This window comes from Harpegnathos saltator, unplaced genomic scaffold, assembly GCF_003227715.2.
Source record: "Harpegnathos saltator strain DR-91 unplaced genomic scaffold, Hsal_v8.6 scaffold779, whole genome shotgun sequence".
In the NCBI taxonomy this organism is placed as follows: Eukaryota; Metazoa; Arthropoda; class Insecta; order Hymenoptera; family Formicidae; genus Harpegnathos; species Harpegnathos saltator.
This window is the reverse complement of record NW_020230625.1, coordinates 750320-765535: the sequence shown is the minus strand read 5'-3', so window position 1 is coordinate 765535 and position 15216 is coordinate 750320. Positions and strand designations below refer to the sequence as shown.

General features: G+C 36.3%; 2 protein-coding genes across 6 annotated transcripts; one reads left to right on the top strand and one right to left on the bottom strand.

Moving 5' to 3' along the window:
- Positions 1-54: 54 nt before the first annotated feature.
- On the top strand, positions 55-10136 carry hfp (Poly(U)-binding-splicing factor hfp). 5 transcript variants are annotated; one of them, XM_025306412.1, is made up of 12 exons: positions 72-226; positions 671-725; positions 1090-1270; positions 2222-2288; positions 3475-3540; positions 3904-4064; positions 5558-5616; positions 6715-6928; positions 7401-7887; positions 8343-8554; positions 8699-9089; positions 9381-10135. In XM_025306412.1, the coding sequence occupies exons 6-12, from the start codon at positions 4008-4010 to the stop codon at positions 9488-9490; spliced, it is 1530 nt and encodes a 509-aa protein (XP_025162197.1). In that variant the 5' UTR covers positions 72-226; positions 671-725; positions 1090-1270; positions 2222-2288; positions 3475-3540; positions 3904-4007; the 3' UTR covers positions 9491-10135. The 5 variants fall into 5 exon arrangements, with proteins under 5 accessions (XP_011150714.1, XP_025162197.1, XP_025162196.1 ...); XM_025306411.1 differs by lacking the exon at positions 2222-2288; XM_011152412.3 differs by lacking the exons at positions 1090-1270; positions 2222-2288 and having other exon boundaries at positions 55-226.
- A 450-nt stretch (positions 10137-10586) lies between these two features.
- On the bottom strand, positions 10587-11444 carry LOC105189967 (NADH dehydrogenase [ubiquinone] 1 alpha subcomplex assembly factor 2). The gene is made up of 2 exons (XM_011152415.3): positions 11312-11444; positions 10587-11070 (listed from the first exon to the last, which is right to left on the bottom strand). The coding sequence occupies exon 2, from the start codon at positions 11060-11062 to the stop codon at positions 10637-10639; it is 426 nt and encodes a 141-aa protein (XP_011150717.1). The 5' UTR covers positions 11063-11070; positions 11312-11444; the 3' UTR covers positions 10587-10636.
- Between the last annotated feature and the right edge of the window lie 3772 nt (positions 11445-15216).

The following is a 15216-nucleotide window of genomic DNA, read 5'->3' as shown; positions in this document are numbered from 1 at the left end:
TTGTATTGGCAATCGATAAGTATCGCAATTTCCGACATATATTCTGACTTGAGGAACGTCGTAGCGTGCTTCTCTTGCTTCCTTCCGTAAAGAGGTGTAACGAAAGTACGAGCGATTCGCGCGTGTGGCTTGTGAGCTTGGTGAGGATCATCTGCTAGGTCTCTGGACGTTCTTCTACTTTTTGCAGCAGCAGTGTGGAAAAACGATGAACGGGACAATGGCGATGGTAAGCTATTTTTTCTCTTAGTTGATTCGCGACGAACACAGCCTTATCGCGATATCACTGCGGGTTAACCATCCGCAGCATGATGGCGGTTGTGAAGTTGTCTCTTACGTAGTCGAATCACCATGACGGCTGGACGCGTGTCGATTTTTCACGTCCAGCCGTAAATTGCGCTACGCTTACTGAGGGATACCCAAGAAGGGCGATGTTAGTCTCGTGAAGTTTATAAGAGATGAAAACATATAGACATTAATGTTTTTTTTTTCTTTTTTTTTATTAAAGACAATTGCATCTTTAGCAACATCCAAATAATTTGTCTTTCAACGAATGCAAAAAGAACAAGATTAATTGCAGAGTGTATACCATCTGCCATTGACTTCTCTTTACTTTCATCAGGATAATTTCTTGATGCCAAGTTTATAATTGGATCTTTTTTTTCATTTGTAGGCACCAGCGTCACAAAACAATACGGAACCACCAAACAAGAAAGCTAAGTTGGAAGGTAAATTGCTAATGCAGCTAAATATCTGCTATGCCCGTAATCGCTAAAATATTGTATGTATAACTGTGTTAGAATGGGAAACACAATGAACACAGTGAAGCAACAGCAAGTGTATCACATATATACATATATATATATATATACATATATTTAAAGCGAGAACATGACGAGGAAATACAATATAGCTACTTTACTTAGGACACTCAGGTGCTAGTTTTCTCTTAAATGCTGCCAGACTCTATAAACTGCAGAATGGTCTGAATTCAGAAGCAGTTTAAACATAAAAATTTTCGTAGGCTAGGGTAATAGATGATTGTTGTTGGCGCTAAATCACACTAATGTATGGTTGTCCTTCTGTTCTGAGATGTTACAGCGGAGAGACAGTACAGAATCCGTGGCCTACGACTGAGCTGTGATCATGAGCGTGCGCCAAACAAAGAAAGAGATCTCAACATTCGTTGAACAGAACAAATCAGAGTTTTTACAAACTCCCACTGATACAGCATCTATTGTCGAGTACCAAATATGATGCGTATTTTAGATAGGTCAGCATTTTAGGGTAGTTTCTCTGGTCCCGATTACGAGCCTCTTCTCTCCTCTGTGAAATGATGTAGCTTCATCTTACGACAGACAGAGATGAATTTCGTCTTTTTTTCGCGATACCCGGTAAAATATGCAATTAATCGAGAGACTTGTAGCTCAGAACATGTAATTGTTCTACGAAATTATCACTGTCAGTGACGGTAACAAACGTGAAAGCAAATCTTGAAGTGTTCAGAGGCTCATAATCGACAGTGGCAATGGCGAAGGGTGTACGTTAAAATTGCCGTTTAAGAGAACTCATCCATTTATACATTTGCATCTCAGGTGTAAACGAAAGTTGATAAGTCCCTAGCACTTGGACGTCGATATAGCCATCGATGTCGTATACAACGATGTACGACACGGTGTATACGGTGTTCATTCTCCTGTCACTTCACTTCATACTCCTCCGTTCTCCGTTCGTTTTACTTTGTTCCATCATCTATGCGCGGGATGATGCGATGGTTGTCTCCTTTCTCGTCGCGCGCTATTTTTTAGGCACGTTATAACGATGTCCGAGTGTGTACATGTAGGCGACATATGCATACATTGAGGAGTTGAACCGTAATGTTCAAAATTACGTGATACGACTTCCTTGATATCGACTGTGCGGTTCAACTCGATCCGCGACGTCATTCGTATACTGTGATCGTGGCAAAATAGAGAGAAAGAGAGAAAAAGAGAGAGAGAGAGAGAGAGAGAGAGAGAGAGTGAGGAAGAGAGAGAGAGAGAGAGAAAAGAGAGAAATTCACGCGTGCCCAATACAATATCATACGCCTACGTTGATTATGATCTCGCCATTGCTACGCAACAAGTGTTAGGCTTAATTAACGTGGTAGGTTGGAAAAGGCAGAGACTAAGGACATGGCGCAGAAAATGCACTGAGAGTATTCTCCTTTGCTTTGTGCTTACAGATTTGAGTGCGTCGCCTCAATCTCGGATAATTTGCGCACAACCGTCATTGCTCAGCCCATGAACACGGTTAGCTGTTAATCGAATATATGAGTCCTTAATTCACGAAATAGTCGAACAAACTTTAAACGAACGAAACAGGGAAATCTCTTTCTGACGTAAAACGTTACAACGTGTTCTGATTTCTGTTTCAGAGACTAGCAGACCAAATTGGTTAGGATCGTATGAAACCTAATCTAATTATGAGTAATCAGATTTTCGGGGCTGATTGTGCGAAACTGCATAAGCTAGAGCTTTGATCTTGATAATATCTCCCTCGACTATAAGTGATTTAGTCGTGACGCACATACTTGTTTCATGATATATATATCTCATGTAATATATATCTCGGTTTTCTCACAAAAGTTCATCCGTAGCATCGCTCCTGACAATAATTCCGATAAATCTCTTACCCGCGGTCTTCTAAAATCGAATCATATGAATCTACACTTGGTTGTCTTCCAACAGCATCGAATGAGAGATACGGCCTATGTCTCTCTTCATTTCGATGTGTGCGCTTTTATACACAAATATGTCTCACGTTTTAATCTACATACACATATATCACGTACAATCACACAGTTACACATTACACGCGCACTGACATACCCAAGTTACTCTTATTAAATGGATGTGAAGAGTTTGTAATATTATTCCTTGATCGTTTTAATTTCTGTGAAATTACAGTTCGGAGGACGTGTACGGTTTTAACATAGCGGCTGATATCTGGCACGGCATCATTACTCCCATGTTAAAAAATAAAAAAAAGGGGGAGAAAAGAAAGACATTCCTCTAATAAATAGAAATAACTATTGTTCGCGTTGCAATCAATGCGATTAGCTGAAGTTGTACTAGTCTAGGGTAATAGGTCGTCGAGCTATATACATTGATTGGTTGAGGCTAATTTTCGCGATATCCGATTGTTGAGATAATAACAATCGTGTAAAATTACTATATATTAAGAATGTATCAAAAGGAACAAAAGAGATATAACAGAATCTCTCATTTCTTGAAGCAACGTGAGTTACAAGATATAATCGAACAAAGGCTTGTTGATGAAAAAGCAAGCCTAAATTTCTTGAATTGAATTACTGAGAGATGATTCGCTGATGTAACTCGTTTATATATCGTACCTGAAAATGATATGTTTCAAGTATTCTCCTAATACTTGCCTACATTGATGCGAATGTTTATCTAACGCATGATTTCTTCGTAGGAAACGCAACAGAGTTCTTATCAGGCCCCATATATGATCTCAATCAGATAGGTCAGGTCGTTGCTGGTACGTATAATGTATATATTTTCATTTTTCATTAAATGTGAATATACAATATATATTTTTTTATTAGATTAAAATATATATTTAATGAACTCCTTTCCTCCTTAAGTATCATTACATTATTTCTAATGCATGTTACTATTTTACCCTGAAGTTGAATTAATTTGCACAAAAGAAATTCGCAAATGATGTATAATTTTAACTCTTGTGACTCTTTAAAGTCTGTTCAGTTTAAGTTATATTGAACATTGACATGCAAATTTAATGGACGTTTTGCTGATAAGATCTGATGCAAATTAATACTCTATTTCTTTAAATTGTTCTGTAGATCGATCTAACTCATTTGATATTTTTATTATACTATAGGACCTGGCGCTAAGTATCTGACACTGCCTGGCATATTAGGAGCTGGTCTACCGAAAATCACATCCGAACAGCAAGATACAGTAAACAGGGCGAAGAAATATGCGATGGAACAAAGCATCAAAATGGTCCTCATGAAGCAAACATTGGCCCATCAACAGCAGGTAATTTTTGAACTCAATATGTTACACACACATACACATTTTTTTTCAGAGTTGGGTAAGTTTCACTTGAAATAAATAATGAAAAAATTAAAAATAATAGGTAATTAAAAAAAATGATTGATACTTTATTATCTTTTATTTAAATAAAAACTTGTTGAATAATACCCAACTTTGCGTCTACTCCATTGTATATAATTCTTAGAATCTTCATATATCATGATGCTGGATATACTGTATAAACAATTATTTTTAACGTTTTTTGAACATATCAATATATATTTCGAATTTTTAAAACTTTTTTTTAGAATATACAATGGATATAAGATGTGTAACAATTGTACTGAATTTGCTTATTGAAGAAACAAAAGTAACCAAATCTTGTTTGAAACTCTTATTAAACTCTTGATTCATTTACCAAATTTTATCATTCATGAAGCTAATTCGGTAATTGAATGTAACATATATAAAATTCTGACATTCACATATTTTGAGATACTTTATGTTTAATATAACAAAATGTTAGAATATTAAACTGTTCCCTCGTTTAGCTCTTTACCAATCATAACGATTTCATATGCGCTTTTGACTTAACTTGAGAAAAGCTCATCCCGCCGAGTCGCGCCAAATTATAATGAAATTATATGGAAATAAGAAAGAATTGAGAAATTCAGATCAAATCGATTCTGACTAGTTGATTTTTTTCTCCCTGCAGAAGAATAGATTGGTCCTGCGGCAGCAAGTTTTATTGCTAATGTGCAGGTTAGTGTCAACCAAACCAAATCAAGACAAATCGATAAATCGAGCCTACGATCCAACACTCCTAAACATTTCCTTAAGTTGCTACTGTAAAAGAAGATTAGATATAATCTTAAGATAATAGTCGGCGGGAGCGGAGCTGTGCCAATGCGAAGGAAGAGGACAAGTTTTTGTGCATGATCTTTTCGGATGAAGATTGGAACATGCACTTCTGAACTCGATCAGCCTTCTGAAAGCTATTTGAAAGAATAACTATGAATTTTAAGTTTAAGAAATGTAATTTGGAAACTCTGAAATATGCATAGTATATTATTTTTCCTGAAGTACGATCTATATATTTTTCTAAAGTAAAAAATTCATTTCGCGTTTTGTACCAATTTTCAAATCATATTTATATTTTTTTAAATACCATGGCAGAGTTCATATATGCTTCAACTTGAAGCGGTTGCTTTCGACATGGTAGAAAGAATTGTATACATTTTTCTAAATATTTTGTTTCATCTCGATGAAAATATCCTACTTCGCAATCTCACTAGGACTATTTTGTAACTGCATTTTTCTTACAATACTTATTAGATTTGAACGATAATCTCAATACAATAATTAATACTATAAAAGTCGAGCGAAGAAGTCGGTATGGTAAAAGAGCTTGGGGGTTATTTAAATCAATGAGATACATGGTGTATTTGTAAGGGGAAGGGATATCAATGGGAGGCCTATGGTCCTTTGTGTTGCAGCAAATGGCTAGTCAACGGAATCAGGTGCAGCGACAACAGGCTCTCGCCCTTATGTGCAGGTTTGTTTGTTCTTTGTCTTAGCCCTCGAAACATTGTGCGCAAGAGACCCACCCTCCATTATATACCCTAAGCTTAAATTATACCTATTATTATATTTTTTAAGATGCATTTATTTTATTGGTAGAGCTAAGTGTGAAGAAAATTTTAAGTCACTCTTCTCTTTACATCAAGATTATTAAACATTTTCTCCAATCATACTAACAAATTACAGAAACTTGTTTTTTTGTAGCTTTTAACGAAAGTTCCTCGTTTACCTATTGTTGCGCATTGATTGTTGTTTTCTCAATCGTAACATATCTTTTCAAAAGGGTTGTATTAATTTCGTTTCATTATTAATATAATATGTTTATACATTTGTCTAAACTAAATCTTTTTTGTTTTAGACATCTTTTAGATGTGGAGTTGAGTAATAATAACTATTTATTCAGTTAAGAATTGTGTTAAAAAGTTAATTCAACTTTTTAACTTTAATCAATTTTTTTGAAATTGATTGTGCAAAGCAATATTTTTGTATAATTAATGTTTTAATTACATGTTGAATTTATATGAAATAATTAGTCTTTTACAAGAAAATAATATTGAACATTTTTTTTTTATAAAAGACTAATAATTTCACATGAATTTTTAATATATGATTGAAAAGTTAACTATACAAAAGAGAATACATTGATTTGCATAATCAACTTTAATAATTTAATTTTAATTTAACTTTTGATTTAGTTTTTATCTAATTTAAATAACTTTTAACTTAGCTAAATTTACAGGTTTTTAACTTCCAACATAATTTAGTTAGAAAATATATGTTAACTCACCCATATATATTATATTAACTCATCAAATCCTGCTTAGATGTCTCTAAAATGAAGCATTGTGTATTGTTTGGGATATGCATTTCTGCGTGTATCTCTTACATATTTGCGAAAATGTATTAAAATTAATCTCTGGAGCTACACACGCATATCAATTCCAATACGAATAATTGTAACGCAATCTCGAGTAAAACAAGCTATTATTAGTAGGAGAAAATACACGTACATATCGTTATGATGAATGACATAAATATAATTAATAACTGAATATGATTGTGTACGATACAGAGTTTACGTCGGCAGCATAAGTTTCGAATTAAAAGAAGATACTATCAGGCAAGCCTTCTTGCCGTTCGGACCCATCAAGTCCATCAATATGTCTTGGGATCCCGTCACGCAGAAGCACAAAGGCTTTGCCTTTGTTGAATACGAGATACCCGAAGCAGCACAGCTTGCATTGGAGCAAATGAACGGTGTCATGATTGGTGGACGCAACATCAAGGTAGCAGGACGTACCTATATAACGAATTTCCTGTCCCCCAGCAATCCTCCTATCATCCCGCCGGAGGTCGGCAAATTTTTATTTAGTTTATCCAATACTTTATATAGCTAACGATCTTCGAGCGAACTCGGGCATCTTCGGGCACGAATTGCTGCATCGCGGCGGCTTCGAAGAGTACGATTTGCTCGAAAATCCTGCTAATGCATAGTATCTCGTTTCCTTTATTTTTCTTCCTTACCTTTGTACATTTTGCTTTAGATTTTATCTTCCTTTATCGTGTTTGTTGCTACATCAATTATTTTCTTATGTTGTATTCTTACTTACAAGGAGAAGTCATGATGCAAAGATCGGAGAAAACTGATCAACCGCACGTCTCATGAGCTTTCCTTATTATTAGCGAGTAGTCTTGCGATATTATTAGCATAACACTGGAGAGATCAATACCTCGCCTTCTTTCGATTGTTCCTTCTAGGTAGTTGGAAGGCCCTCAAACATGCCGCAAGCACAGTCTGTGATCGACGAGATTACCGAGGAGAGTAAACACTACAATCGCATTTATATCGCATCGATACATCAAGATCTAACTGAGGAAGACATTAAGTCGGTCTTCGAGGCCTTTGGACCTATTACCTATTGTAAACTCGCACAGGGCAGTTCTCCGCACCGGCACAAGGGTTACGGTTTCATCGAGTACGAAACTATGCAGGCTGCGTTAGAGGCTATCGCTTCTATGAATTTGTTCGATCTCGGTGGTCAGTACCTGAGAGTGGGCAGAGCAATTACACCGCCGAACGCTCTGATGGGACCACCCAGTGGTACAAGTATGATGCCTACTGCGGCCGCAGTTGCCGCAGCAGCTGCGACTGCGAAGATTCAAGCCATGGATGCGGTAGCGAGTAATGCAGTAGCATTAGGTTTGACGAAATTGGGAGCTGCTGCACCACCAATACTGAATCAAGGTTTGCGAATTTCCAATCACGTAAGAATATGCGAACGGAGCATGTATGTTTAATTTGTGCAAAGTGGTGCATCAATTTCTTCGGCTCTATTTAGCTCGATTTGTTATTAGCCGTTTCGCACGTACTTGCTTTATTTGTATACATTTTACAATACATTGGCAATTTGCGATAAATTGACGTAGTAGATCTTCTCAAAGGTACTACTTCAATCACTTGCAAGTGCAAGTTTCAACGCAAGCTGGTATAAAGTCGAATATATCCGGGGTATTGTAATTTTTTTTTCCTTATTTTTCACTGTTTACTAAATCTTCCTCTCGTAGAATGCTCTGTTCAGATATTCTTATGTCGATGTTTCTAGCTTTCGCTTTTGTTTGGTGGAAAGGCGCACAGTGCATCGTGACCTTTAGATATCACAAAGTGCGCTGCGAAATACTTACGTGGATACAATGTTATAGCTCTGCCAGGCGTGGTACGACCGACCATTGCACCTGCAACAATAATGGCGCCGCCGACAGTAGCAACAGTAGCGCCGGTTATACCTCCTCCTGGTATAGCCATACCGCAAACTTTAACACGACCGCCAGCGATTATCCAGCCGATTCCTGGACAGCCCGTTGTCATACCGCCTCCTGCAGTCGTCGCTCCTACCATTGTTGGCACGCCAGTCGTGAGTACTTTTGTAAAAATATCTTTTGATATGATGAAGATAATATACGTGTTGTCTCGATTAGCTTATAAATTGCAAGATTCTCATGATAAGAAAAACTGATACAAAAATGTTAGTTATACAATTGCGATTATTCATTATTAGATACCAGTTACGACCGCGAGTTCCGATATCATGAGGCGAGCGCAAGAGCAAGCCGCTCATCAAAAGCAACAAGAGGAATTGCAGAAAAAGTTGTTGGAAGAAACGGAGCCACAGACGTTGCAACAGCAGGAAAATATGTCAATTAAAGGTCAAAGCGCGCGCCATCTTGTCATGCAGAAGCTCATGCGTAAAGTTGAATCTCGAGTCGTCATATTAAGAAACATGGTAGCACCGGAAGATGTGGATGAGAGCCTGCAAGAAGAAATTCAGGACGAGTGTTCAAAGTTCGGCGTAGTCGAGCGAGTTATCATTTATAACGAAAGACAGTCTGAGGACGACGAAAATGCTGAAGTGATCGTGAAGATATTTGTTGAGTTTTCCCAAATGAGCGGTAAAGTATACTTATATGTATATATATATACATATATACACACACACACGCACGCACGCACACACACACACACACACACTTTAAATTATAATATATATAATAAAAGTTATAATTATATTTACTTTATATTTAATATATTATAATTACATTTACTTTAAGTAATTAAAATTACTAATTGAAATGCGGCGACATTTTCTGTATTCATATATTTACAAAGCTCATCATTTTGCTAATATTTAGTTTGCTATACCTGTGCAATCATAATTGAATGTTTTTAATATCCTGTTTCAGAAGCGGAACGTGCAAGAGACTCATTGAATGGTCGTTATTTCGGTGGACGATTGGTTAAAGGAGAACTGTACGATCAGGCCTTGTTTGATAATAGCGATTTTTCCGGTTGATGTGTAGAATATCACTCCGATTTGCAGTGTATTATGTTTCTATCAATTTTATAGGCAAGTTGTGTCACTTAATGTTAACCGGCACAACCATGTGAGAGATTTCCCGCTATTTCACACAATCACTATTTATAACGAAATCTTACAGTATAGCGTTGAGCGGAATAGGCAAAAATATCAGACGCGTACGATATTCTCATGGTTCTAATAAGTTTTAATAGTAACTGTCGCAAAGAATGTGTAGTAGACAACCGAATGATAAAGCATTATTTGAGGGAAGTAAGTTAAATTGAATTTGCAACAATCTTAAAATAATGTTTTGTACGTTCAAGTTTCGATTCTACAAAACAAAATGAAACTTGTAATGTTATTTGTTGTTCTATATTGCAATTATATGGTAGAAAATTACTACTTTCTTAAAGGACAGATTTTCGTATATCTACTTACACATTATTCTAGCAATACCACACATTGTTATAACTTTAATATTAATTCTTAACTGGAATGCCCGAGTTTCGTGTAATAATTTATGTCACGAATTTATAAAGCAATTTAATTTGTTCAAAAAACGTTTGCTATAATATAAACAGACTATGTTTAACAAATAAAAAGAAACCTAATTTAATCAAATATAAATATGTGAAACAAGTGTACAAAAGTATAAACATTTATAATAATTTTGTTTCATGAACTATATGTATGTATACATATAGTTCTATAGTTATTTAATCAAAATATCTTTATAGAAAAAAAAAAAGGTTCAGAATTCTTCGGATTTCTCTTTACACTGCTCCAGTTAAAAGTTGATTAATATCAGTTGTATATGAAAGCGATACATCTTAATTTACACATGTGTATAGAGACAATAGAATAATAAATCGTTTTACATATAGCTATTTAGGGGTATTTATATCCACATTGTCCAATTTAAGGGATTAAATTAAATGTTCTTATGAAAGATTGGTATGAAATAAGATCTTACTGAAATATTCGTTCGTTATATAACAATAAAATTGTTACCTTTGTTTATTATAAAATTAAAGGATTGTTTATTAACTTCCCTAAAATTATATTATCTAAAATTATATTTTATTTTTTCAAACTTTTATTAAGTATTTTAACTATGATTTGCACTAATTCTGTTTTAGTTTATGATTTGTCATTATTTTTGTAATCTTCATAAACTGGAAAGTTTCCTGGTGTCTTCACACCAGAAATAGACAGAGTGGGACATTCGTTATCTTGGGAATATTTCTGCTTCAATTCACCAGCATTCTTTTTCTTAGTCATTGCTAATTGATAATTATCTTCTATTTCTTCTCGTGTAGGTGGATCTTTTCTGCGATATCGTAACCAAGCTTCCCACTCTGCTGGCAATTCCTGTGTAAAATCTTCTTTGTTTATTGGCTCGAAAGATCGAGGCGGCCTTTGCCGGTTAGAATAACGAATTTCCTCCTCGTAGTATTTTGTACCGTAATAGTCTTCGCCCATTAATTTACGACGAAAATAACGGGGTTTTAGAGAAGATATAAAGCTATTCCAAAGAATTTTGAAAACTCCACGTTCTTTAGCCATGTTATATTCTATAAAAAAAATGATAGTTGTATAAATTTAAGAATACATAAAACACATTAATATTAAGCAAAAAAAGAAATATTAGAATATTAAGAATTTAAAATATTAAAAAAATTTGTTTATTAGTTAATAGAGGACTATAACTTCAAAGTAATGTTGTACATATAATCTCAAACACGATTAATAGCATTAATATGTATGAATGAATCGCAAATTCAAACTCAAAAGTTCATACTCGATAAAACTTACTTGTATTAAATCGTACTGTTTGCGTGCAAATTAATTTATTGGCACGGCAATTTACTTATAGGTTAGATTTGTTTCTTTTATTTCTGCGGTTTAAGGTTTGTTCTTTGTATCGACATAAAGCTAAGACTCCATGCATGCGGTGAGCTCCGGCAAACGGTTGCGGTGACCAATCAGGAGGGAGGCGCAAGTCCGGTTGCGGCAAGCTCCGGCATGCGTCTGTCTTCTGATTGGTCACCGCAACCGTTTGCCGCAGCTCACCGCATGCATGGAGTCTTAGCTTTAGCGTAAAGCTAAGACTCCATGCATGCGGTGAGCTCCGGCAAACGGCTGCGGTGACCAATCAGGAGACAGACGCATGCCGGAGCTTGCCGCAACCGGACTTGCGCCTCCCTCCTGATTGGTCACCGCAGCATTTGCCGCAGCTCACCGCATGCATGGAGTCTTAGCTTTACAGTGGGAAATCCGATAAAAATTACGATTAATGTTAAGGCTCATCTACAATGGGTGCATTCAGTACTACACCGCTCACTGAGCGCTAAGTGAGCTCTTGCACCTGATTGGTATATACCTTTAGATATAAAAATATACACCAATCAGATACAAGAGCTCACTTAGCGCTCAGTGAGCGGTTGTAGTACTGAATGCACCCAATGACTGCAAAAATAAGGTTCTAAGCGTAAGCAGTAAGAAATAGACCAACCACAATCGATTATTATAAGAATAATATTATAAAGCCAGCGGCACATGGTGCTTGTTTTCGTGCTGGATTGCTTGCTGGATGAAAATACTGTGTTCTGATTGGTGCATTTCCTCCATCTTTAGAAATGCACCAATCAGAATGCAATATTTTCATCCAGCAAGCAATCCAGCACGAAAACAAGCACCGTGTGCTGCTGGCTTAAGAATAATCGATTATGGTTGGTCCATTTCTTACTGCTTACGCTTACCTTATTCTTGCAGCCATTGTAGATGGGCCTTTACTGAAACCAACACTAAAGGCTCGTCTACAATAGCTGTAAGAGTAAAGCTAAGACTCCATGCATGCGGTGAGCTCCGGCAAACGGCTGCGGTGACCAATCAGGAGACAGACGCATGCCGGAGCTTGCCGCAACCGGACTTGCGCCTCCCTCCTGATTGGTCATCGCAGCATTTGCCGCAGCTCACCGCATGCATGGAGTCTTAGCTTAAAACTAAGACTCCATGCATGCGGTGAGCTGCGGCAAATGCTGCGATGACCAATCAGGAGGGAGGCGCAAGTCCGGTTGCGGCAAGCTCCGGCATGCGTCTGTCTTCTGATTGGTCACCGCAGCCGTTTGCCGGAGCTCACCGCATGCATGGAGTCTTAGCTTAAGGCTGTAAGGCTGTAACGTAAGCTGTCAGCGAATGAAAATATTTCATTTCGTGCCTTGCAACCTTACAACCTTACTCTTACAGCTAATGTAGACGAGCCTTAAGAATGAGTATATTCACTTATTATAAGTTTTTAACAGAAATAATCTTTTTAAAAACAAAATCTCTCGAATAATTTTTTAAAGGAATCACGTATTTCAACGAGGATACATTGGTATGTTCTAACCACAGATGTCTATACTATATTAGATTGATAACTTCGATCTTTGACCTACATAAGAGCTGTGTCCCGCCTATTTTCCGGTTCGGCCATGAAGACCGCCAAAACATGGCGGCGGTGTGTGTTTGTAGTGCGTACGTGAGTATCCGATGCGTGTATAGTAGTGCTGTACTGTAAGTATGTGATACCTGATGTGTCTACACTGATGTGTCGTATCTACTGCTATTTATATTAGTAAAACTGCAAATATATAAACGAGATAATGCCAAGTACATGTTGCATTAATACAATAAAAATGCATTAATTGCAATAATACGAATAAAAAAGGATATCACTTATTTAAGTAAGTAGAATACATTTATATATAATAAATGTTCGAGGTTTGTAATATGTGAGGGTTATCTTGCAATTAAACATTGTTAATATTATTAATATTATGTTAATATTATTAATATTATTAATATTAGAATGTATTCACTTACAAAAACAACGAAAGATAGAAATCCTGCAAGTAACAGACACAAATTTACAAAATTAATATTATTTAATAACACATAAGTTGCATTTTATTCTTTATATGTATGTAAAAAATATTAATACAAATACTTTGACATATTTTGAACTGTATATATTCAATTTAATTTTAACCTTTACCAAACACTTAGATTAGCAACACCTTATTAATACACACATCTTTAAATGATATTCTTTCTTGTTCGTATCCTTAAAATTTACAATATTTATTCAGCATTATCTCGTTTATAGATTTGCAGTTTTACTAACATAAATAGTAGTAGACACATCAGATGTCATACGCACCACCACGCACTACTACATACGTATCGGGTATTCACATACACACTACAAAACATACCGCCGCCATGCTTGGCGGTCTTCATGGCCGAACCGGAAAATGGGCGGGACACAGCTCTTTTGAGAAGTTAGCAATCTAGTATAGTATAGACGTCTGTGGTTCTAACAAAAACACAAAATTATTTCATTGGCTAGATATCTGAAATCATCTGAAAATGATCCAGTAATAATATGTAGCCAATGGCCGCGTTCAGTAGAACAAAGTGATCAGAGAGCGCTTAGTGATTATTGTCTGTGATTGGAGATTCTTTTAGATTCTTCATAGACCCAGAAATATTTACCAATCAAGAGTGAGATTCAGTGGTAAATCTAGTAATGTTGTCCAACTGTTAAGTCTGCTGAACGCGGCCATTGTTCCGCCTGCGGAGCACGCCTGCGCAGTAACTCACAACGAAAGGCGAAAAATGAAATATACGCGGTGAGACATATTTGACTTGTGCATTCGTTGCAGTTGATGATTCATCTCGTCTATTTCTTTCAGAAGACCTTAAAGTGGAAGTCATATCTTAAAACGATATTTCACATACCATTTCCACACTTGGGTGGAAAGGTAAATATCTATAATTATGTTTTATATTGTAGATACTGTGTGTCAAAGTATTTCTTGAGAAGAAGAAAATAGGAAAGTATAATGAAATAATATATTATAATATATTTGTCTCACTTTAACTTATTACACCAGTTCAACAGTGCAACTACAAAGAACAGACCAAATATGTCCCACCCATACACAGGAATATAGGGATAGAGCATAAGCCCGTAACATTGGCGAGAGGAGTTGTGCTGAAATGCGGAGGACGACTGTGCCTAAGTTTCATTGGCTACAATAGTGTGCATATCAGAGCATATGATGCAACGACTTGACTGTCACTAGCAAATAGTAAATGTAACAAAATGATAAGAACTATTTACACTGACAGTATTTTGCAGAGGTTATACATGTGTCTTTTTTTCATAATTTCACTCACACACAACTTCATATACATATATGTATGTATCAAATCTTAAGCCAGCGGCACACGGTGCTTGTTTTCGTGCTGGATTGCTTGCTGGATGAAAATACTGCGTTCTGATTGGTATATTTTCGAAGATGGATGGAAATGCACCAATCAGAATGCAATATTTTCATCCAGCAAGCAATCCAGCACGAAAATAAGCACCGTGTGCCGCTGGCTTTACACACGGCACAACCACCAATTAGATTTAGGCATAGTTTACCTCGTCGCACTGGTTAGGGCAAGAACACAGGCTTTTGCATAACACATAATACATAACACATAAGAGAATAAACCAATTAGTTCTTCATTTCTCTCCTCAGGACAGAAATGAAGAACTCTGATTGGTTGATTCTCTTATGCGTTGTGTATTATGCGTTTTGCAGAAGTCTGTGCTCTGGCCCTTATCCCCCCGCAACTCTATGCTCTATCCGTATATTCCTATGGATGCGTTCTGTTTCACGCAA